This window comes from Nicotiana sylvestris, chromosome 9, assembly GCF_000393655.2.
Source record: "Nicotiana sylvestris chromosome 9, ASM39365v2, whole genome shotgun sequence".
In the NCBI taxonomy this organism is placed as follows: Eukaryota; Viridiplantae; Streptophyta; class Magnoliopsida; order Solanales; family Solanaceae; genus Nicotiana; species Nicotiana sylvestris.
In genome coordinates this window covers 19,561,498-19,586,026 of record NC_091065.1, presented here as the reverse complement: position 1 = coordinate 19,586,026, position 24,529 = coordinate 19,561,498, and the positions used below count along the sequence as shown (strand labels likewise).

The 24,529-nt window shown below is 37.6% G+C and overlaps 1 protein-coding gene across 1 annotated transcript; it reads right to left on the bottom strand.

Moving 5' to 3' along the window:
• Positions 1 to 16,909: 16,909 nt before the first annotated feature.
• Positions 16,910 to 18,572, bottom strand: LOC138877301 (uncharacterized). The gene is made up of 4 exons (XM_070156899.1): positions 18,510 to 18,572; positions 17,845 to 17,961; positions 17,494 to 17,619; positions 16,910 to 17,371 (listed from the first exon to the last, which is right to left on the bottom strand). Exons 1-4 carry the CDS (start codon positions 18,570 to 18,572, stop codon positions 16,910 to 16,912), a joined length of 768 nt encoding a protein of 255 aa, XP_070013000.1.
• Between the last annotated feature and the right edge of the window lie 5,957 nt (positions 18,573 to 24,529).

Genomic DNA, 24,529 nt, shown 5'->3' with positions numbered 1-24,529 from the left:
AATGAATGTAAATGATGTCCTGAGGGTTTGAAACCCCGGATTTGAACATCGTAGTGCTATATTGAGGTGAGACACGCGCTTGATGATGAGCGTGGGGTCGTTTACTATTGGGGATTGTGACTTGGTCCATCCCAATTGATGATTTTACCGCGTATTTGATTGAAACTTATTTTTATCATCATTATTTGGACTGATTGTCATATTTGGGCTTCGTGCCAACTATTTGAACCCTCCGAGGATTTTTATCACTATTTCCTCACTGTGTTGACTTACTACTTGAACTCAGTTGTACTGTTTTCCACTGTTTTACAACTCAGCCACTTTTTTCTCGGTTTTGGAACTAAAATGATATTTTAAATGATGTTTTGGGCTGAGGACTACTGTTTTACTAATGTCCGAGGGTCTTATGTGATTTCTGGAAAAAGTATGGCCGAGGGCCAAATGTGAGGATACAATGATACTGATATGAGACCGAGGGCCTGAGATACATACACATGCCACGAGGTGGATGATATTGATATGAGGTCGAGGGCCTAGATTTGATGCCACGAGATGGCTTGATATTGTGCTTGGGCCGTAAGGGGCCCCTCCCAGAGTTTGCACACCCCCAGTGAGGGCGGGTACCCAGTTATAATATGAGAGAGAGAGCCTGAGGGGCTGGTCTGTTCTATGTGTTTATTTTTCTTTAACTATCTGTCAATTAACTGCTTATCTGTTGTAGAATTATCTCATTCCGATTTTCATTGGTTTATTGCTTTTATACTACTTGTTTAACTGCCGCATTATAGATCACCCTGTGTATACGTGATTTCTTACTCTCAGTCATTATTTATGCTTATTACTCACTGGGTCGGAGTATGCACATTACTCCCTGCACCTTGCGTGCAGATCCAGGTGTTCTAGAGGCTGAGTGAGAGCTTTCCAGTCGATCAGCATTATCCGGGAGTATCGAGGTAGCTGCATGGCGTCAACAAGCCTGATTTCTCCCTTCCTTTCTATTGTATTCTGCATTCCGAGACAGTATGTGTAGTAGGCTGTTGAACTTTTATTAGAGGCTCGAGATTTGTGACACCGGATCTGTGTGGGCTATGTAGTGGTATTATCTTTTGACTTCCGCATATTTAACTTGCTGTTTCAGAACCTTATTATGTTAATTTGACAATTAAACTGTGTTAGCTGATATTGGACTTTATAAGAAAATGGGTTGTGGTTGATAGTTGGTCAGGCTTGCCTAGCAATGTGTTGGGCGCCATCACGACCGGAGTTGGGGTCGTGATAACCACACCATTCTCTCTGTGGTCCTCAATATTGTCGTTTTCATCTCCGTTTACCGAGTTAGACATTTCGTCCTGAAATCAAAGATCTTGGACAAGAAAAAGCGAGAAATATAACTTGCGTTATGTAGTAAAACCAACAAGAAAATAATCAGTATTATTTTAAGCCCCATGGTGGGCGCCAAACTGTTTACCGTAAAAATGGTAAAAACAATTAAATTTGTTGATAGGACTCTAAAAATACGTGATCTATTTTTATGCTACTTTGTTAAGTAGTTGATGTTATGTATGCGAGATTCAGGGATGAAATAAAATAAGGAATAGAGCTACAATCAAACCGATAGGTCAGTTATTTGGGCCTTGAGCTTGTCGATCTGGAGCCTCGAGGTCGATTATGGGGCTCGGACTCAAGCTATTGCGGGTATCGGTGTAGGGCTAACAGATACAAAATAATCAATGAAGGATCTTTATGGCCAATGATAAGCAATAAATGATGAACAAATAAGAGGATAAGAAATGAAAGTAATGATATCAAGAGAGTATATGAGAAAGCAAAGAGAATGTTTCTTATATTTCTTGTGGAGCAATTGGAGAAATTACCCAATATCTATAAAGTGTCAAAGACCCCCTTTATATAGGAGGGAACTCCAACATAGTACAAACACATTAATTACATAAGTAGGGTGATGGGACAACTAGATGACACCAAGCTCTACAAGTATTAGTTGCATGCCTAGGGAGCTCTCCAGTCCCGTCATGAACACGGCCGACATTGTCATTAGGCCGGGCGTCGACGAATCTCAAGGGAGGGAGATCGACCACACCCTCATAGCCTCGAGGTCTCGAGATGGTCCCCCCGAATTGCCTTAATGACGAGGAATTGGACCTTGCGATTTCGCCGTATACAGGTTCACCACCATATCACTTGGTAGTGCCCCCTTAGGATGCGTGTTCAAAGCTTGCGAGATTTTCCCCAATTGAACATCCAAATTACAAATTGAAGTGTTGTGAGAGGATAATTGAGCATTGCATTCGGCATTCTTCTCCATCATTTGTTTGAACATGTTCTCTATTCGGCCCATCTCATTGTTGAAAGAACTCGGACATTGGGAAGGATAGGGAGGTCTGTTGCTCGATTGTTGAAACATCATTGGATTTTGAAAACCCGACCCCCGGTTGTTGTTATTGTTCCACCCTCCTTGGTTGTTGCCTCCTCAATATCCTTGATTATTGCCTGATTTCTCCCTTCCTTTCTATTGTATTCTGCATTCCGAGACAGTATGTGTAGTAGGCTGTTGAACTTTTATTAGAGGCTCGAGATTTGTGACACCGGATCTGTGTGGGCTATGTAGTGGTATTATCTTTTGACTTCCGCATATTTAACTTGCTGTTTCAGAACCTTATTATGTTAATTTGACAATTAAACTGTGTTAGCTGATATTGGACTTTATAAGAAAATGGGTTGTGGTTGATAGTTGGTCAGGCTTGCCTAGCAATGTGTTGGGCGCCATCACGACCGGAGTTGGGGTCGTGATAACCACACCATTCTCTCTGTGGTCCTCAATATTGTCGTTTTCATCTCCGTTTACCGAGTTAGACATTTCGTCCTGAAATCAAAGATCTTGGACAAGAAAAAGCGAGAAATATAACTTGCGTTATGTAGTAAAACCAACAAGAAAATAATCAGTATTATTTTAAGCCCCATGGTGGGCGCCAAACTGTTTACCGTAAAAATGGTAAAAACAATTAAATTTGTTGATAGGACTCTAAAAATACGTGATCTATTTTTATGCTACTTTGTTAAGTAGTTGATGTTATGTATGCGAGATTCAGGGATGAAATAAAATAAGGAATAGAGCTACAATCAAACCGATAGGTCAGTTATTTGGGCCTTGAGCTTGTCGATCTGGAGCCTCGAGGTCGATTATGGGGCTCGGACTCAAGCTATTGCGGGTATCGGTGTAGGGCTAACAGATACAAAATAATCAATGAAGGATCTTTATGGCCAATGATAAGCAATAAATGATGAACAAATAAGAGGATAAGAAATGAAAGTAATGATATCAAGAGAGTATATGAGAAAGCAAAGAGAATGTTTCTTATATTTCTTGTGGAGCAATTGGAGAAATTACCCAATATCTATAAAGTGTCAAAGACCCCCTTTATATAGGAGGGAACTCCAACATAGTACAAACACATTAATTACATAAGTAGGGTGATGGGACAACTAGATGACACCAAGCTCTACAAGTATTAGTTGCATGCCTAGGGAGCTCTCCAGTCCCGTCATGAACACGGCCGACATTGTCATTAGGCCGGGCGTCGACGAATCTCAAGGGAGGGAGATCGACCACACCCTCATAGCCTCGAGGTCTCGAGATGGTCCCCCCGAATTGCCTTAATGACGAGGAATTGGACCTTGCGATTTCGCCGTATACAGGTTCACCACCATATCACTTGGTAGTGCCCCCTTAGGATGCGTGTTCAAAGCTTGCGAGATTTTCCCCAATTGAACATCCAAATTACAAATTGAAGTGTTGTGAGAGGATAATTGAGCATTGCATTCGGCATTCTTCTCCATCATTTGTTTGAACATGTTCTCTATTCGGCCCATCTCATTGTTGAAAGAACTCGGACATTGGGAAGGATAGGGAGGTCTGTTGCTCGATTGTTGAAACATCATTGGATTTTGAAAACCCGACCCCCGGTTGTTGTTATTGTTCCACCCTCCTTGGTTGTTGCCTCCTCAATATCCTTGATTATTGCCACTATAATTGCCTTGGTTATTTTGACCATTCCAATTTCCTTGATTGCGTTGATTGTTCCAATTCCCTTTGTTGTTTTGATTGTTCCAACTATTTTGATTGTTTGAATTCCATTTTTCTTGATTTCCTTGTGGTCACCATTGTTGTTGATTCAGGCCTCGATTGTTGTTTCTTTGCCCTTGGAAGTTGTTCACATATTGTACCTCCTCTTCTTGTTCATTGTATTATTCATCTTGATCAAACTCACTATCATCTTGCACATAATATTTAGCCCGGTTTTACACTTGAGGACCCTTTTGCCTTCTCTTGTTTACCATCATATTAACTCCCTCCATTGCATTGACTTGCTTAGGACCTTGACTTGTTGAAGTTGAGCTTTGGCTAGTTGATTCATTGTGGTATTCAACTCGGCAATTGCTTGCCCATGATCATGTAATTCTTTATGCAAGTGAATCACATTTGAATCACCTTGAGGACCTTTTTCTCTAATTTGCCATGCCGATGAAGTATATTCCATTTCATCAAGAGTCTCACAAGGTTCCACATAAGGCGTGGTCATGAAATTTCCACCGGCAAGTTGGTTGACCACACATTGATTGGTAGTATTGATCCCCTATATAAAGTTTGTTGAATCATAGCCTCTGTCATGTCATTGTTCGGACACTCTTTCACCATAGTACAATACCTCTCCCATATCTCATGCAAAGGCTCATTGGGTTCTTGTTTGAAAGCTAGAATCTCATCCCTAAGAGATGCCATATGCCCAGGAGAAAAGAACTTGGAAATATATTTTTCGTAAATTCACCCCATGTATGGATAGAATGATTTGGAAACCTCTCTAACCAATCCAAAGCCTTCCCCCAAATAGAGAAATGGAATAGCCTCAATCTCAAAGCATCTCTCGGAGATATTTGTCTGTTTACTCCCCCAGCAAGTGTCAACAAACCCTTTCAAGTGCTTGTATGTATTTTGATTCGGAGCCCCGGTGAAGAATTCCAATTGTTCCAACGGTGTAAGCATGACATTTGTGATTCGAAAATTTCCCATCCTAATGCGAGTCAGGTTATGGAACTTGCATATCCTTCATTCGGAAACACCTGGTGTGTCGCCGCTCTTGGAGGATGTTGGGGTGGAATGGGAAGGAGGTCATGAGGCGTCCGGCCTCATCTATTTGCTTTAGGTTCAAGAGAACCTCATCGACTTGGTCATCATTCCCGTCATCCCCCAATGGTATGTTTCCAAGAGAATCATTGTTGTTGAGAGCCATTGTATCACCTACAATGTTTTCACAAAACGATTAGTAACCCCGAAGGAAAGGAACAAAAATCACACATAAAACAAAATATATAGCTAATTCTGTTTTTAGCTCCTTGGCAACGTCGCCAAAAATAATGTCGCCCAAGTTCACACCTCAAATTGGGGTTGTGAAGCGGTCGATGCAATTATAATTACCCAACTGGGAGTCAGGATCGACTCCACAAGGAGCATAGATGGGATTAGTGGTATATATTCAGACTAAGTACGTAGAGTGTCTAAGTTGCACTTCCACAAAATTTGTTTTGATTCTACTTCTAAATTATGCTACGGTTTGCAAATATAAAATATGAAACTAGAGACTAATATTTTTGTGCTTGTTTTTCAAATATGTAAAAGGTCTAGGATTGTGACTTCCACCTAGGTGTTTGCCTAACGGGTTGTGAGGGTTAGAGCGGGTTTTGTTGGTCGGGGCAAAATATTGCAATCAACGCACAATTACCCACTCAATACCTCTCGATAATAGAGTGGTTTTACGCAATTTGGCTTTCTCAAGTCCAAATGTACAGTTCACAAAACAGTTGATAGATACTCATGTCGGGTTTTACTATCTCTAGATTCAACCCTTTTATTAGGACTATCAATTTCTTGAGTTCACCCCAATTTCTTGTTAGCCAAGCTTTCCTAGACTCAATCTCTCTTTCTCAAGTAGAGACTAAGTCAATTGGGTTTGAATCAATGTTTGCAACCATTAATTCTACAATTAAAGCAAGAGCTAGGCTAAATATTACACACCTAACCATAAACAAGCCCTAAATCAAACACTCATTAGATACCCACACTAGGGTTGGGTCATAGCTAGAAAATTAGCTACTCATTGATGAAAATAAAGAATTAAAGAATATATAATAATTAAACTCATATTGAAAGACTAAAAGACAAAAATCTAATGTTTAATCACTAAAGTAAGCTAATGTTGCTAAAACCAGTAAAGGAAAATGGCTACCAACTTTCAGATGTTCAAAACATAACCTAATTTTGTTAAAAAAACTATTTATACACAGCTGAAATTTTCCGATAAAATTACCTTTTTGTAGGTTCTGCGGCTGCACAATTCTGTGTGCGGTCCGCACTTTTCTTCAGCTCTTGACAAGAGTGGCTTCTGCGGCCGCACAATTCTGGATTGCAGCTGCATCTCTTGAGTTTTGCGGTCCGCATCATTCTGGGTGCGGCTGCACATTTGATTTTCGCGGCCGCACAATCATAGTGAAATTCACAGTTCTTATTGAGTTTGAATTTGGAACTCTCTGAACTTTGACTTCTGCGGATGTACGGTCCACACTTTACACTGAAGCTCTGTTGATTCTTCTTCATATTCTGTGGCCGTAGAAGGAATTCTGTGGTCCGCACATTAGCCCATTTTTCTGCTTTTTGTTTTTGGGTTTATTTTACTCCTTTTTGAGTTGGATTTCATCTTTATGGCTTATTTTTCCATACTCCTGCAAGAAAGCATATTTTATCAGTTTTTGGGAATACCTTTTAATATTTTTGAGTTAAAACGAAAGTAAAAAGGCACAAATAAGTAGTCAAAATCCCCACTTATCAGATGTTGCTTCTACGACCAAGATATCACTGAAGCGATCGCACCAGTTGTTACACAGCTTCGGATAACAGAAATTCCAGCAGCTTCAACAAGTTCAAAATCCAATTCATTAACTTTCTAAAATCCATCCGAGGCCCTCGGGACCTTAACCAATTATACCAACACGTCCAAAATACAATACGAACTTAGTGAAGGCTTCAAACCATGTCAAACAACATCCAAATTATGAATCGCACCTCGAATCGAATTCTGAGTTTTCGTATCTTCCAACTTCTATAATTTGCACCAAAATATATCAAATATATCCAGAATGACTTTAGACTTTGCACACAAGTCATAAACGACATAATGGAGCAGTTTGAATTTCCGGTATCAAAATCCGACCTCGTTATCAACAAATCAACTTTCGGTCGAACTTATAATTATTTCAAAACTCCAAATTTTCCAATTTTCCTCAAAATGTGTTGAATTGTCCTACGGGCTTCCAACTCCAAATCCGTACATAATCCTAAGTCCGAAATCACCATACGAAGAAATTGGAATCATCAAAATTCCATTGCGGTGTCGTTTGCTCAAAAGTCAAACTCCTATCAACTCTTTTCATTTAAGCTCCAAAAATAAGAATTGTTGTATTTTTTTTCTTTTGAGAAATAAAACAACAACAAAATAAATTCTAATCATAAAAATAAAACAATATTTAGTTTTAGCTTTTAATACTAAATTAAAAAATTCAAGGGTTAGAAATATAACTAAACCTCGCATAAATGACTAATCCTGAAAATTATTTGAAAGTTGGGGCGGGCTATAAATTAGATATTTACATTGTGTGCGAGTAAAGTAATCTCATACTATCAAGGTTGTGGCTTGTGTGTAATGTTGTGCGATGATGGTTCAGGATGGGGAAGCGCACATTAACACGGAACATTATCTATAGGCATATCGCCGAACATACCTAATATATATTGTTTGTGGTCTTTTGACCAATATATATATATTGTTTGTGGTCTTGAAGTCATATGGAGAAGAGCTATGGATAATATTGTTAAATTAGGAAGGTAGGCGGTTATGGGCTCCCTATTTGTTCTAGTTAAATAGGTCTGCTTAGGTTTTTCAGAAATTAAATACATAATTATTTATCAAACTAACAACTGCTAGCCATAAATAAGGGATATGTGATTCAAGGCTTCCTATAAGTTCTAGAAATAAAGTGCAAAAATTAAGTAAACTAGTATTAATGTTTTAGATTCTCTTTTCCAATTGGCTGCTATAAAATAAACTAACTTGTGGCTTACTACTATTACTATAGTAAATAGTGAATTCATTATAGATCAAAAAATGTTTATAACACTTGGTACTATTAGAGAAAGTAAAGTATTCAGAAATATACTATATTAATTATTTGTGTCGATCTAATCACAACAGTATATTTATCATGTAGTTGTATGAAAAAAATAATCATGTGAGTTGGTTTGTATTCCATGTTGGGAAAAAAATCAATTTCTATACACGTTGTTTATGTTATTGAGTTGGTTTTGACTAAATTCAAGCCATTCGGAAGTTGATTCGCATGGGGAAGGCATTGATAGAGTGTTAACACACGCGTTTTGAGTTAAGAAATACGTGTAAACTTGATTTGAGGGTAATATTTCTATTCGCTATGATATTTGAGATATACTGAGGGTCACACACGTTCTAGGTAACGGGTGTATGTGCGTGCACCGGGATTATTCATGTTCTAGATAGACCTTAGGATATTAAGTTCCTTGTTTTGCTATCATGCAATGTTATCTCTGTATTTTCTCTACTTGTAGAACTACTCAGGCTTTTATTCATGCTAGTAATCTTGCATATGCTATGTGCTTATCTGTTTGAGACATTGCTGATACCCAATTTTACCATCATATTTTTTTTAATAGTATATATACTTTTAAAATATCATTTTTGCATCATTATTTAATTTACAAAAGTTATGCAAGTATTTTCTATAAATTTCCAAAATTTTAGAGCTTTAAAATTGATTTTCTTGCATTTAAATTACTTGGCTATTTATTAATTATCCTCTTAAATTATTTTGTGATGAATCATCCAACACTATTATTTGCAGCCGCGTATGTGTTTTATAATATTTTACTTAACTTTATATAATTACATTTGTACATTTATGTCAAATACCTAATTTTGCAATACTAGCCTATATTTAACAATAAATTGCATTTGTCATTTTATTTAAGGTCAAATAATTTTTTACGTTTTTATAATCTTCAATTATTGTTTTAAAGTAAGTAGTTGCATAAATAGTATTTTTTATATTTTCATTAAAATATCTCACCTTAATTTCTTACTTTAATATCTCACCCAAATTAGGCTTTATTTTCGGACCAATTAAAGTCCAAACGAGTGAGCCCAACCCCAAGCTACCCTGGACCAAACCAAACGACCTCTTTTATTTCAACCAGATCGGGATCCGTTTAAACGACCCGCCCCACTTCCCTTTAATCACAGTCGTTCATCTCAGATGATCAACAACCCTTAATAAACCTAACCCCTTCCTTATACCCCTTTACCCTGAAACCTTAACCCATTCCCACCTAAATAGCCGCCTCTGAAACCTCTGCATTCTCTCATCTCGACTCACACACTAAACCCTAGCCTACATGGATATCCTTTCTTATTATTTTCTGATATGCGTCCATACACGAGTTTTACTTATCTTTCTTGCTACTATTACTCATTTATGGTAACTTTCATTGCCATTACACTTCTAGTAAGCCCGATTCTCACAAATCTGGCTTTGATGCTATGGTTCTAGGTGTTATTGTAGTTCTATACACTAAAGAAGAGAAAATCTCTTTTGTATATGGTATATCTCCGTTGATTCCTTCGTTATTGGGGCTTGAGAATAATTTTCCCTAAGTTCGAATCCAACTAGGGTTTAGATTCTGATTCTTCTTTTACTGGCTCTATTATAGATTGCATGTGATATTTTCTTTCCTGATTTAGGTTTAATTGATTGTTTTCCTTGTTTGTTCGTCTTAATTTGAACACTATATAAACCGCTCCCCAGTTTTCCCTTTGGAACAGACTCTAATCGCTAGAAAAACTACTATTGTCTTTTTTATTCTTTATTATCTTACACTATTCTAAGGCTCAACCTTTTTGGCCAATTGAAAGCCAAGGTCACCATATTTGGTTAACCTTCCTCCAGTGCAAGCACTACTCGAGGTCCGTTTTCAGGCTCTTGTGAACTCTCAAGCAGTGGAGGTCTAGGGTTTTTCATAACTCTCCTGCAATTGCTACTATTCCTGAGAGTTTGAGTTTCTCATTCTTTATTCGTTTGTTTGCAACTATATAGGGTCTTGTACCCTCATACTTCTACTTCTTTCTGTTTGTGCTTATGTTATTTGCATAAATGTTATTGAGGTTTCTCTGAGTTAATTACGATATTATGCAATTCTGCTTGTTTTACCTTTACTCTATAGTTCCATTAGCTCCAATTCTGTGCAGGTTTTGATGTCAACTTATATATGTATAGCTAAGTCGATTCATGATATGTAATTGAAACCTAATTGGTGGTTGTTGAGCTTTTTTGACTTTTTACACTAAAACCTCTTTGTGAGACCATATTCTGGCTCGAAATTTCTTTATTCATGTTGAATATTTCATGCCTATTTTGTTGTTTCTCTGCAAGTCATGCTTAGGCTAATATGCTAGCCTTAATTGTGTCCAACCTGAATGATCATCATGTTTACCTGTTGCACATTCTGAGTTTGGGCTTCTTGCCTTATTATGTACTATCATGACAACCAACTCATGCGTTCGAATACTTTAAATGTTACCAATTCCTAATTGTGATGACAACCAATTGTGAGCTTAGCATAATGTGTGTTTCATGTTTGGTTCAATCCTCAGTTGTCTGATACTACTTCTAGTCCATAAAATGAAATGCACCATCTAGTCCTGTATGTGATAATCTAGTCTTTGCCTATTATGAATTATGACCCTCTCAAGGGTTACTTGACCTTCATATTCACCATGAATGCTTTAGGCTTTGAAATCTTTGTGTTATACTCTGCTATGTGCCCACTGAATAATATGAGCAACCCCTACCTAAAGGGAATTATGAAGTATTATTTATGTTGCATGGGGTGATCCTTTGGGCTAAAAAATATAGGATTCCCTCGCCCCCAATTTATGTGCTTGTTATCCATACTTAACATATATCAACGAGGTTTGTACCTTCGTAATTATTAAGACTTGTACTGATTCTCATGATCTTAATAAGACTGTTCAACTTATGAACTTCCCTTCTATTTATTTGATCACCTAGCCTAACTATATAATCCACATAGTCTAAAGTTCGGTTAGGACCCACAGTTGTGGCCTTAGAAGAGTGCCTAACACTTCTCTTTGAGGTAATTTAAGCCCTCACCCGATTTTTGGTGACATTGACTAGTCAAAACAGAGTTATTTCCAAATAGGTTCCCTAACGCACCTCAAATCGTTACGTGGCAACTCTTCTCTTTTAATACCCATTTAAAAGAGGTGTTACACGTCGAAACCCGCTTTCGCGAGAAAACGGGGTGCGGCAAACATCATAGGGCTATTCTTGCTATATTGAGATTTTTGCATTAATCGTAGTCATACTTTCAGTCATGACGTTACATTTGCCTATTATATGTCTATTCCCATGCATTTTTATAAGTTATAGCACATGTTGTTGATGCCCTAGATGTGTGAGATGGTTTGAGCTGAGTATTGTGAGATGTGAATATTTGAGACTTGAGCAAGTGATGACTGATCTTGGATCATATAGCTGATTTGATTCTAATATTGAGGTGACACGTATGCTAGGCCCCCCATTGGGCTAAGTGGTATTGATTATGAGGTGACGCGTGCGCTAAGGCCTAAATTGAGCTAAGTGATATTGATTGTTGACTTAGATACGATCAATGTTTGGGCAAGGACCCTTATACCCAGACTCAAGTATTAACTATGGGCTCATGCATATGATCATATATGTGTTTGGGTGAGGAACTTGTTCCAGGCACCCGTACAGTGCTAAGAGTTATTGTTGTTGAGTGTGAGGGTCCAATGGAAATTATGCCAGGCACTACACATGTGATGAGATATTACATACTTGTTAATTTAACTACGATATTATTGATTATATCTTGCTTACTTGTCATGAAGGTACCAGGATGTATTCATGCCCTCATGTTTATTGGTACTTGATGTCATTATTTAATTTATTAGACTTGGAACCATTATTAAATTGATAAAACCAAGTTTAGATGACTTTTGGGAAAGAATTTATGCCTTAACTACTATTCTTAAAAAGCATGCCTATTTTTCTTCTATTATAAAAAGGTTAAATTTAATATTGTTTGAGCTACTGTTCTTTACCATTATTATTTTTTTACTGTTGTAATTGGTTATTGAAAGTAAGTACTGGACTTTGCTGAGCTCGTCATTGCTTTCAGCCTAAGGTTAGACTTGTTACTTATTGAGTATATGCCGTCAGTGGTATTCGTACTACAATCTACACTTTATGTGCACATCCAGGTGTTGCTAAAAGAGATATTACTAAGGCATGACCAGTATCAGTTTGGGAGATTTTGAGGGAGCTGTTGTTCCATCGTAGGCCTTGAAGTTATTTTTCTCTGAGATTATGTTCTTATTGTACTATCTTTCAGGCAAATTTTGTATTTTGGGAACAAACTTTGTATTTAAACTTTATGGTTCTACTCATTGACACTAGATTATGGGATTTTTTATTTATATTATTGCTATCAGCTTCAGTTATTTATGATTATTCTGCGGTTGAGACTATTCAATTTTGGTATTTGAGTTTATTGTTGTTATTTGAATTTTGGTTTGCCTAGAAAGTAGGATTAGGCATCTTTAGGACTTTGGTGGTATTTGTGATCGTGACTAGTTGGTATCACAACACTAGGTTACTTTGGTCTCACGAGTCAAGAGCAAGTGCAGTAGAGTCTGGAAAATTGGTACAGAGACATTTGTACTTATCTTCAAGAGTATATATGACTGTTAGAAAACTTCTCTTTCTTTCATTTCATGTCGTGTGAATTTGATTATTCCTAAGCATGAATTTTTTCTCTTCTACACTCAAAGAAGGTGAGGACTTAATCATCAGGTGCAGCTGAGTAGGCGCCGATACCCCTAGGGTTTGTCATGAGAGGCCAGGATTGAGGCCGAGGAAGTGGAGGACCACGCGTCGCAACTAGAGCACCTACATATGTAGCTATTATGAAGCAACTAGTATAGCTCTTGCTGAGGATCAGGCTCATGATTATGTGGAGCCAGGGGTGCCAACTCGATTTCCCCAAAGCTTACTTGTCTTGCCAGTTGTTCAAGATGCCTTGAACTGTATGGCTGGTTTATTCAAGAGAGTTTGGCTAAGGCCGGGGCATTTCTTACTATTCTATCTACTTTCCATACAGGGGGCGGAGCATAAACTCCAACTACTCGTGTGCCAGAGCAGATGGCCAATGATTATTAGACTCACGTTGTGTTACAATCGGGGAGTTTCACCTATTATTACCTCTGAGTCTGAGGATTGGCCTATGATGACGGTTGGTGAGTTGAAGAGGTTATACAAGTTCACCAAGTTGCCTCCACCTCGTTTTAGTAGTACACCTTTAGAGGTTGTTCAGGAATTCCTGGATCGTTGTCTTGAGATTCTGTGCAATTTAGGACTGGTTGAGTCCAATGGATATGACGTCACCGCCTTTCAGATGTAGGGTCTGGCTAAGAGGTGTGACGGGTTTCTGAGATGGGTCGACCAACTAGATCACCTCCTTTTACATGGTGTCAGTTCTCAAGGGCCTTTTGCAGCAGTTCCTGCTAGCACTAGGAGAGAGGTGCTGAGGAGGCAGTTTGAGTAAACAGGTTCATATGTCAGTTACTAAATATGAGATTGAGGTTATATAGCTATCCCATCATGTTATTGCTTTGATTCCTACTTAGGAGGAGAGAATGAAGAGATTTATTGAGGGCCTTCACCTTACTATTCGCCTTGCTATGGATAGAGAGACTGAGACCGAAACTCAATTTCTTCAAATGGTTGAGATAGTGCATCGTGTGGGGCACATCCGCATTAAAACTAGAGAGATGATGCTAGTTAGGGACAAGAGGTCGTGATATTCAGATCGTTTAAGTGGTTCCTCGTCCGGAGGCCAAGGTTGAGTTAGGAGAGGCTAGTATAGTAGACGAATTTATCATTCACCACCACCCAGTCGAGGATTTCCAGTGCAATCTTTATTTAGTCACTCCCAATTCAAAGCTCTTACCTAGCTCCATCAGTTCTGGGTTCATCGGCATAGGGTTCTTCTCGTGGTTATTTTGAGTCACGGGGTTTGAGTTAGGCCCTACAATCATTTATAGTTAGAGTTTCCTATGAGTGTAGAGAGTTGGGGAATGTCAGGAAGTATTGCCCCCGTAATCGCCGAGGTCTAGTGCAGTAGGGAGGCCAGACTATGATTCCCGCACCAGTTGCTACACCACATGATCATCCAGCTCGGGGTGGAGGTCATCCAGGACATGGTCATCCTAAGGGCTGAGCTTAGTCTAGTGGGGTTCATACCAGATGTTATGCATTCCTAGGGAGGACCGAGGTCATTGTTTTTTATGCAGTGATTACATGTATTGTTTCTGTGTGCCACAAGGATGCTACAGTATTGTTTGATCCAAGATAAACTTATTCATATGTGTCATAATACTTTGCTTCTAGTTTGTATATGCCTCATGGTTCTCTTGATGCTCATGTGATGTTTTAGACGTCAATACCACACAAGGGGGGGGGGTGATTTGTGTGGTACCCAATTTTTACTTAACTGAACTGTAGAACGACCTGGTTCTTCTATGTGTTCCAACTACTACTGTTTGCAGAATGATAAGTAAAGGAAACAAAGAACACAAAGATTTTTACATGGAAAACACTTGGCTCAAAAGGGGAAAAAACCACGACCTACTACTCAGTCGGATTTTCGCAAACTTCTACTAAAATCACTAAGCCAAAATAGCATTTACAAAAGTCTTGTAAACCTAAGGATTAACTCTAATCCCGTTGCGACGCACAACCTAAACTGTTGCAACAACTTCAAGTTAACTCTAACATGAACACTTTAGGTACCTAATACAATTACTTATATGAAAGTTGAAAGGTATAATATAAAACAACCTACTACAATTAAACTAGAATAAAAGATAGACACTTGGAACTGGTTCTTCTATCTCGTTCAAGTAGCTTCAGGATTGCAGACTCGAATCACACATAAATTGCTTGCAAAATTGCCTTGCTCTTTTGCTCCCAATTAAGTTTAACTTTTGCTTATGTGCATTACCTGTAAAAGAGAACAACACTGATATTTAATGGGTTAGTTTTTAGAGATTGACTGGGATTCAAATGTTACTCTTCTATCGTAGAAGAGTTCAAGATGATCTCAAACTTTAACACTATCTTCTTCCTAGATTGTGTTCTCTTCATGTAAGGAGTTTTTCTCTCCTTATCAAATATGCAACCTTTTTTATCAGATCAGGAGATATTGGTTCTTGATAAGTTAGATTTATATCCTTCACGTGCATCTCATATGTACAAGTTGATCACGTTTGTTCTTCACAAGATGGACCTGGTCCATTTTTGACTTCTTTTGTTAGTCTTCAAAACTTCACTGGTTCTTGGGCCAATAAATTCCCCCTTTTTGATGATGACAAACTCTGTGCTTTTTACTTACTTGGATCCCCATCAATACAATATTTAGAAAATTTACTTATCATCAAGGACCAGGTTAATTATCAAGAAAGAATGTTAGTTTTGGCGTCATCGAAAAGTTGCATACAAAGTGTGAGTCCCAAATTTTAATAAGTACTCATGGCCACTGGGGCAACTGTAAGTGCAATCATGGTTTAATCATCAGTAATCAAGCAAACATATTTAAATTATCAAGGAAAGATTAACATTGAACAAGAGCAAAAACAGTAGATATCATTGATATAAGATATGTAGCTACCACAATCCATAACCAGAAAGCAAAAAAATTTAAAACATGAGAAAAAGAAAGAAAAGTCCCTAATCCGGGTCACTGAAGGTACCAGACAGGTTCAGGAGATAAAGGCTAGAATTCCTAAGGCTTGGGAGAGCTAGAGGGTTGGTTTTGGGCTTGGAGAAGATTCAGCATATTGTGAAGAATTCCATCATTCTTCTCCTTTTCCTTGGTAAGCTCAGTTCTGAGAGCATCCCTCTCAGATTCCACCTCTGCCACACGAGCCTTGAGCCTTGCTATCTCAGCATCCTTGGCTTCACATTCTTGAACCAAAGCTCTTACTCTGGTGTTGATAGGAGTCTTCATGGATGAACCAAGTTCATTTAGGATGGCATAGACTAAATAGTCACAAGCAAGTAGAGTATTAATGCCAAAGTGATCCTTGCTTGAGGCCATTTCTCATTTCTTCAGAGGCACATTGAACCTATCAAGAACTGTAGTCAGAATAAATCCATAGGGGGTAACATGAGCCTTGGAGCCGTTTATGACCCTGTCTAGTAGCTTGATGATGAATGCATGCCAATTAATTTGCCTTCCACTTTTCAGGCCCTCCATTAGGACTAAGTCCATATAATTTGCAGTATGCCTTCTCTCCTACCTGGGCAGTAGGCACTTGTTGACAAATTTAAAAATGACTTTTTGTTGTGGCTTCATTTCACTCTTCTGAACAACCCTAGCCTCATTCACATCTGCAGCATTACAGAACCTCCTGGTGATTGCAAGAGCAGTCGGAAGGGAGTCCAGGCAAGGCCATCTTTGCCTTGTATAGTCATCAAACCCATCAGGGGGTATGTCAAGTATCTCACCTAGCTTCTTTGCATCGAAGGTCACATGAACACCTTTTACCAGACTGCTCACTTTGTCATCCTTATCCTCTACATTTTCCATGAACTCAATGATTTCCTTCCTGGCCAACCTTTCATCCATCTGAAGGACCATGTCCTTCCACCCCTAAGTAGCTAAGTCATCCACCAGTCTCATCATCCCTGGTTCCACCAGGTCTTTTAGCAATCTACCCTTCCAAATTTTCCTTTTGCCAAACATGGCAAGCTTGTCTTGTTCACCAGCAGACTCATCTTTTTCTTCTTCTCCACTCCATTCCTCATCTTCACAAATTCTTACTTGTTTACTTTTCACCGCAGACCTTGTCCTCTTGGCTAGTGTAGGTTCAGCAACTTTAGACATAGAGGTAGAATTCTTGGAAGAAGTCTTGGGCTTTTTGGGCTTGGGGGTCTGAACCTCCACTGTTGTAACTATCTCCTGATGGACCTGTTCTATCTTCTCAACTTCCACAGCTTCTGAGTACTCTGCAACCTTCCCTTTTTCTTTATCCATCCTTTTCTTCTTACTCTCAACCATAGCCTTTTGTAGAGCACTCTCACTATATTTCACCTTACTTCTTGTGGCTCTTCCCTTTAGGAAGGAAGTTTCAGTATGTGTTGGAGAGGAAGCCTTTCGTTTATTAGAAAGTTTAGGAACACTAGGGGTTTTGGTGTGGGAGTTCTTCTTTTCTTTGGGTCATAACTTTCCCCAACCTTTTTCAACAGGTCTGCTAGGGTCTCTTTAGTTGATGAACCAGGTTCATCTCCCTGTGCACTTAGATTAACTAACCCTTTAGTAGCTTCACCAGAACCACTTCCCCCTGACTTCTTCAATATTTTCTTGTTCAACCCCACAAATAACGGGCACAGATAAATCAGCAGTGGCTGTATGATCGACCACTCCTTTCCCTTTTCCTCTCACATCACCATATTTACCCTCTCTTTCTTTTTCTTTTTCAATTTTCTTTTTACCTCCACTCCTTCGCAACTCAGGTATTTACACATCCCTGACAAACCCAACCAACATAAACCTATTTTCTAAACTTTCAGGAGAGGAGAACTTACCTTGGATGTAGATTCTTGAGTCTTCTCAGAGTCAGAATACCCATGTCCTCCCCCCTCACTAGCAGATTTGAACGACTCAAAATCAGAGGAAGAATCAGAGTCTGGAGCCTGACTTGCCTTTAATTACTCATTTAATTTCTTTGAACGAGCTCCAGAAGCAATAGTTTTTCGAGCAAGCATTTTTAACCTTCTTAGCTTGGGTTTGGGAGATATGTTTGGTGGAGGAGGGGTAGATGAGTTAGAGGGAGTAGGTGGCAGAGGAGTTCCAGGATTGTCTTGTGGGTTTGTCATGATAGCTGGTTTCTTGAGATAATTGGAGAGTTAGAATTTTTGGAAAAGAAAGCAAGTGAAGAAAGCAAGAGAGTTGGAATTTTTAACAGTTTAGAATTGTGGAGATGGCAGGAGGTAATGATGTGTATTTAAAGGAAATACACATTTAATGTATAATGGCATCTTTAGCAGTGGTCAATTAGAGGTCTAATCAACCTGAAATTCCAGGTTTGAATTCCAAGAGAATTCCAAATTTTGTGGTTTAAATGTCTAATTCTGACGGAACTAGTTCAAGGCAACGGATAGAATTTTCTAAGGAGTTTGAGCAATTTTAGGACTTCTGCTCATGATTTAAATATTTGTATTTCTAATTGTGCAGAGTATAGAAAACATACCTTAGCATTCAGATGAACCCATACTGGTGAACCAGGTTCTTCATTTAGAATTCTCTTGGCCATGCATCAACTGACCATAATAGATAAAAAAAATTAAGAGATCATTGGTCATATTAACACATGTCACAGGAGTATACTAATTATAGTATGAAGCTGAGTAAAAATTAATCTAGACATTTACACAAGTTCAGATTTCCTAGCCAAAAAAAAGTTTTTTTTTACATTTTTATTCATTGTGCATTTTGAGCTCGTACTATTAGGTGATCTTAATCATCCCTAATTCCAACCTGTTCCTCTCAAAGTTTTCTCTACACAGTGCTTTAGTAATGATGTCAGCAATTTATTTATCAGTAGCATTCTATGGTGATCAATCCTTTCTCGTAGTTGTCTCTCACGAAGTGGTGTCTAACATCTATGTGCTTAGTCCTCTTATGATGAACATGGTTTTTTGTCATACTTTGTTATCAAAGAAGATAGGAATGCAACCAACTTCAATGCCAAAATCTATCAACTACTGTTTGATCCACAACAATTGAGCACAACAAGAGGCAGCAACAACATATTCAACCTTAGCAGTGGATAAGGACACAAAATCTGCTTTTTAGTTGCCCATGACACAAGACATGAACCAAGAAAATGAGCCATACTTGATGTGCTCTTTCTATCCACAAGAAAACCTGCATAGTTAGCATCAGCATACCCTACTAGATTGAAATTACTACCTTTAGGGTACCAAAGACACAGATCAATAGTGCCTTTCAAATATCTTAGTATCCTCTTAACATCAGTCAAGTGAGATTCCTTTGGATTAGCCTGAAAACGAGCACAAAGCCCTATACTGAAAACTATGTCAGGTCTGCTGGCAGTAAGATACAAAAGTGAACCAATCATACCCCTATACAACTTCTGATCAACTGATGAACCAGGTTCATCTATGTCTAATTTAGTGGCAGTTGCAATGGGGGTGTCTATTTCCTTTGATTCATTCATTTTAAACCTTTTGATCAATTCCTTTGCATATTTTTGCTGATGGATCATGGTTCCATTTGGGTTTATCTGATCTGTAAGCCTAAGAAAAAGTTAAGCTCACCTACCATACTCATTCCAAACTCACTTCCCATTAATTTGGCAAAATCCTTACTTAGTTCGTCAGTGGTTGCTCTAAAAATTATGTCATCAACATATATTTGTACCACAAGAAGATACTTATTTTTCCCTCAAGAATAGAGTGCTATCAATTTTACCTCTTTTGTAGTCATATTCAAGCAGGAATTTGGATAGTCGCTCATACCATGCTCTAGGAGCCTGCTTGAGTCCATAGAGAGCCTTGTCTAAATTGTACACATGTTCAGGCCATTCCTTGCTCTCAAACCTTGGAGGTTGTTTGACAAATACTTCTTATTTTAGGTAGCCATTCAGGAAAGCACTTTTGACATCCATCCGATGAAGAGTGAATTCCATGTGTGTTGTAAAGGCTATGAGGAGTTTTATTGCCTCCAGTCTTGCAACTGGAGCCATGGTCTCATCATAATTTATACCTTTCTCTTGGCTATAACCTTGGACCACCAGTCTTGCCTTGTTTCTTGTAATTGTTCCATCTTCATCAACCTTGTTTCTGAAAACTCATTTTGTGCCAATTACTGATCTGTCCTTGGGTCTTGGAACTAGATGCCAAACTTGACTTCTCTCGAACTGATTGAGTTCATCTTGCATTACATATACCCAATCTGCATCCTGCAAAGCCTCAACAATATTTTTAGGTTCAATAAGAGATAGGAAAGCATCAAAAGCACACAGATTCTTCAATTGTGAACTAGTTTTGACTCTAGAGGTTGGATCAGTAATTATGTTGTCAATGGGATGAGAACTTTGGCATTTGTGAGGTTTCACAACCAACGGATTTCTACTTGATGTTTCTATCATGTTCTATTGATGAGGAACAGGGTCATGAACAAGTTCCTTTAGAGGATTGGTTTCAGTAGTTCCTCTTTGATCAGTTCCCCTTGTCAGGTTGCCTTGGATGGAAGAACATGTTCCTTCTTTTGGTGCCACTTTAGCTTGAGCTGCGACTTCGCTCAAATCTTTTACCAGCCCAATAACTTCATATTCATGTTCCAATCTCTCTAAAAAAGAATGTTAGTTTCATCAAATACTACATGTACACTTTCTTCTACACACAAAGTTCTTTTATTGAACACTTTATATGCTTTGCTATGTAAAGAATATCCCAAGAATACTCCCTTATCACTTCTGGGATCAAAAATACCTAGGGTGTCCTTTCCATTATTATGCACAAAGCACTTGCATCCAAATGCACAAAGATGGGATATATTTCGTTTTCTCCCTTTAAGTAACTCATAGCGAGTCTTCTCTACAAGAGGTCCAGTCATTGTGAGCACGTGATTTTTGCCGTACGAAAAACTACTCCAAAATAAGTCAAAAAATAAAATAAATTTCTTTTACTGTGTAATTTTTGAATTTGCGTGGTGTTAAATATTAATTTTATGTCTGTAAATATTTACTGTGTCATAATAAAATGAAAAAATAAAATAAAATACATGTTGCATGCATATAGGATTTAATTATGTATTTAAAAGATAATTTAAATAAAATCACAAAAATATGCAATAGTTCTATTTTAAATATTCCACTGTGTGATTGATGTTTTGTCTATGTGTTAAATAATTGTTATAGAATAATTAATATATTTTTGTGAAGTTAAAATTATTTTATAATTAAAATTAGAAATTTAAATTAGAAAAAATGAAAAAATATATATATATATATACAAAATCGGACCTGGATTAAAATCCAGGCCCAAATGAATTAATTCCCCCCCACAGCCCAATCCAGATGACCATGTCCGGTCCAATTCAGCTACGCCAAACGACGTCGTTTGGTGATCATTCATCAAGGGCCGTTAGATTAGATCAATTTAACGGCTGAGATACACTACCCTTACCCGTAACCCGTAACCCGACCCTTTGACCCAATCCAGGCCGACCCTGAACTTAGACCAAACGACGACGTTTGGTTAAGTGGATTGATCTCAACCGTGCATCTTAATTGATCCAACGGATGAGATCAATCCACCCCACCCCTATATAAAGACCAAACCCCTACCCCGGCCCCTAACCAAACACCCCCCTCCTCTCACTGTTCATCATCATTCCCAAACTCACCACTAACCCTAGCCGTCCTAGGATCCCACCGCCTGAAACCCGGCAACATCCAGCTGCCGGTCACCAAAATAACACCCTAGAATCCCTTGAACATCCTCTACACAGATCTAACCTTAGTTTCCTTCGAATCAGACCCCAACTCTTCGAATACTAAATCGAAGGTGGGTCTGAAAACTCCAACCTTTCCAATGGCTTCCAAAATAACACCATAGTACCCCCTAGCATGCCTTGTTATGGATCTGATGTTTGTTTGGCTCGAATCAGTTCCGAGCTTCTCGAATCTTCTTTTGAAGATTCGGACCAAACAAGAACAAACTCAGATCCGTTCTAAACTGACACCAAATGACCCCTAGGCTACCCTCACCCTTGTATCATATTTGGTTATCCTCAAATCTGACCAGAAATGGTTAAGTCCCAAATCGAACTTTCAAGAACCCTAAAAATACCAGACTTTTGGATTCTGTCCAGATTGAATAAAGATTGAGGTTTAATCGACCTTAGTCGAAGTATTTTCAGTGGAAAATACTTCGACTAAGGTCTGTTTGATTTCAAACAAAATCCGAAGCCAAGTTGAGTTCGAGTCTGATTAAAATTCAGAGGTACTTTTCTATTTCTGTTTGTGTATTCTGTATGTATTTTCGTTTGTTTTAATAACTTGTTAATTTTTTATATTTTTGTTTTGATTAATTCTGTCATCTTTGTCTCATGCCCGTCTATATGATCAAAATATGAAACTATTTCTGTTGGTTGTGATTATTCACAATGTAAGTAATCGATTCGATTAAGTTCGTCGATTAGTTATATTATGAATTCTCATTTATAATAATGCTGATTGAAACAGTCTGTTTTTATTGTTTTAGACTGATTATGGGCAAATGTTATAAATAGTCAACTGATTAATACTCGTCAATTAAATCATGTTTGTTTGCGAATCAGTGAATTCAAATGTGTGCTGTATATATCATTTTTCTGAACAGGGCATTGTCAGTATACTAACAATGCCCCTGTGTTTGTTTAACTTTAGTCCGATGTTGAAATTTAGTTTGATTGCTATGTTGAATTCAGTATAATTGGTTGTGATATTAGGTTTAATTTCAATTTCACAAATGTTGGTTAGATACCATTGTGTTAGAAAAGTGCATTCTCAGTCAAGATTCAGTCCAGAACTTGATAGGATTGGTTATAGCTGTTTAATTCAGAAGGATAATCAATTCTGAACAATTTTCAAAATCTGTTTTTTTATCAGATTCTGATTTCCTTGAGGGCAGTAATAACAGTAAGCTTTCAGGGGTACTACTGGTAATGAAACAGTGAGAATAGTAGTGTGCTGATAGTGGAGTATTAGTGGCTTTTAATTTAATAGGTTAATGGGAAACAAGGGGTAATGGGTTGCTGAAAATCAGGGAAAAGTTAGCTTAATGGGATTTAAAGTGGAAAAACAGATTGTTAATGGAAATTTTCTGTTTTTAAAAAGAAAAAGGGGTCCAGGCAGACCTGTATAAGATGGTGGGAATTGGGACTGATTTAGAGAGTTTTTTTTAGACAGAGAGAGATAGACTTTAACAGATATAGAAAGAGGAAGAAAAAAAATCTGAAGAAGAGTTTTGTTTTCAGAGAGATTTGAAAAAGAGATCAGATTTTAGGGAGAGAGTTTGAAAAGAAAGACAAGTTGAGATCTAATTTTTGAAGGCATTAGAGAAAAATCTGAAAATAGAGAGAAATACACTGAGAAAAATCAGAAATAGAAAATCTGAAAAAAGAGGAAGAGAACAGAAAAGAAACAGAAAAATGAGAATACACACTTATACGCACAATCTGAAACAGATATAGAAACAGAAAAGAAAAATATCAGAAACATACTTTTCTTTGGATCTGTCCGGGTCTGTTTGTTTGATATTACTTGGATTAAATCTGAAAGTTTTCCCAAAAATCCTGTTACTGTGCATCTGGGCTCCTCGGATCCTATTATTGTTCAAATCTGCTGTATACTGCTATTCTGCTGAATTTGTTACTGCTGCTACTGCTGAAATTTACTCCTTCCATCTTCATTTTCAGGTACATGTCTTTTAAATTTCATGTTGGAAAGAGATTCAACATGACTAATCAATGAAGCTCGAATTGCAATTCTGTTTTTCCATTTGTCCAAGTTCATCAGTTTAAATTTCATTTTTTGTTTCATGTTAGTTAATTAGTAGTGAATTCAATTTGATGGCTACAAGTTGATTGTCTTATTTTTTTTTTACTTTGTAATAATGTTACCCATGCTGAAATTTCATTAGTTTAGTTATCTTTGAGTTGTGTAAATAGGAAGCATGACAGAAAGTTGGCTTTTATTTACACTTTACGGTATTGTTAGATAGGTATAGCATAATATGGAAATATCAAGGAAAATATGCTATTAGTTTATTTTGTTAGTTAATTAGTTGTTGTTTAAAGCTGGATGATGATTGGTTGCAATTTGCTATCTTTTGGCATAACATTGGTTGTGTTCATAATCTATAATTGAAAGATGCGTCAGTATAATCCGTTACGTTCACGATGTCAAATATGGTAAGTAATATTGCATGCAATATCATTTTATTAAGTCAATTAGACTTGTTCTCTTTCTTAATAATAAAAGGGCTTAGGAACTTATACGATGTGAAAGTTAATAGTTGTAATAATTCACATAGATTTAGAATCAAATGGGTTTGATTATATATATATCTTCCTAACTCAATCATAGGCATAATTAATTAAATTAATTTGCCTATTGGATTAAAACAAGTATATGAGAATAAGATGAGATGTGCGAACACAAATTGCAAAACTTTATATCAATGGTAATTAGGAATAGAA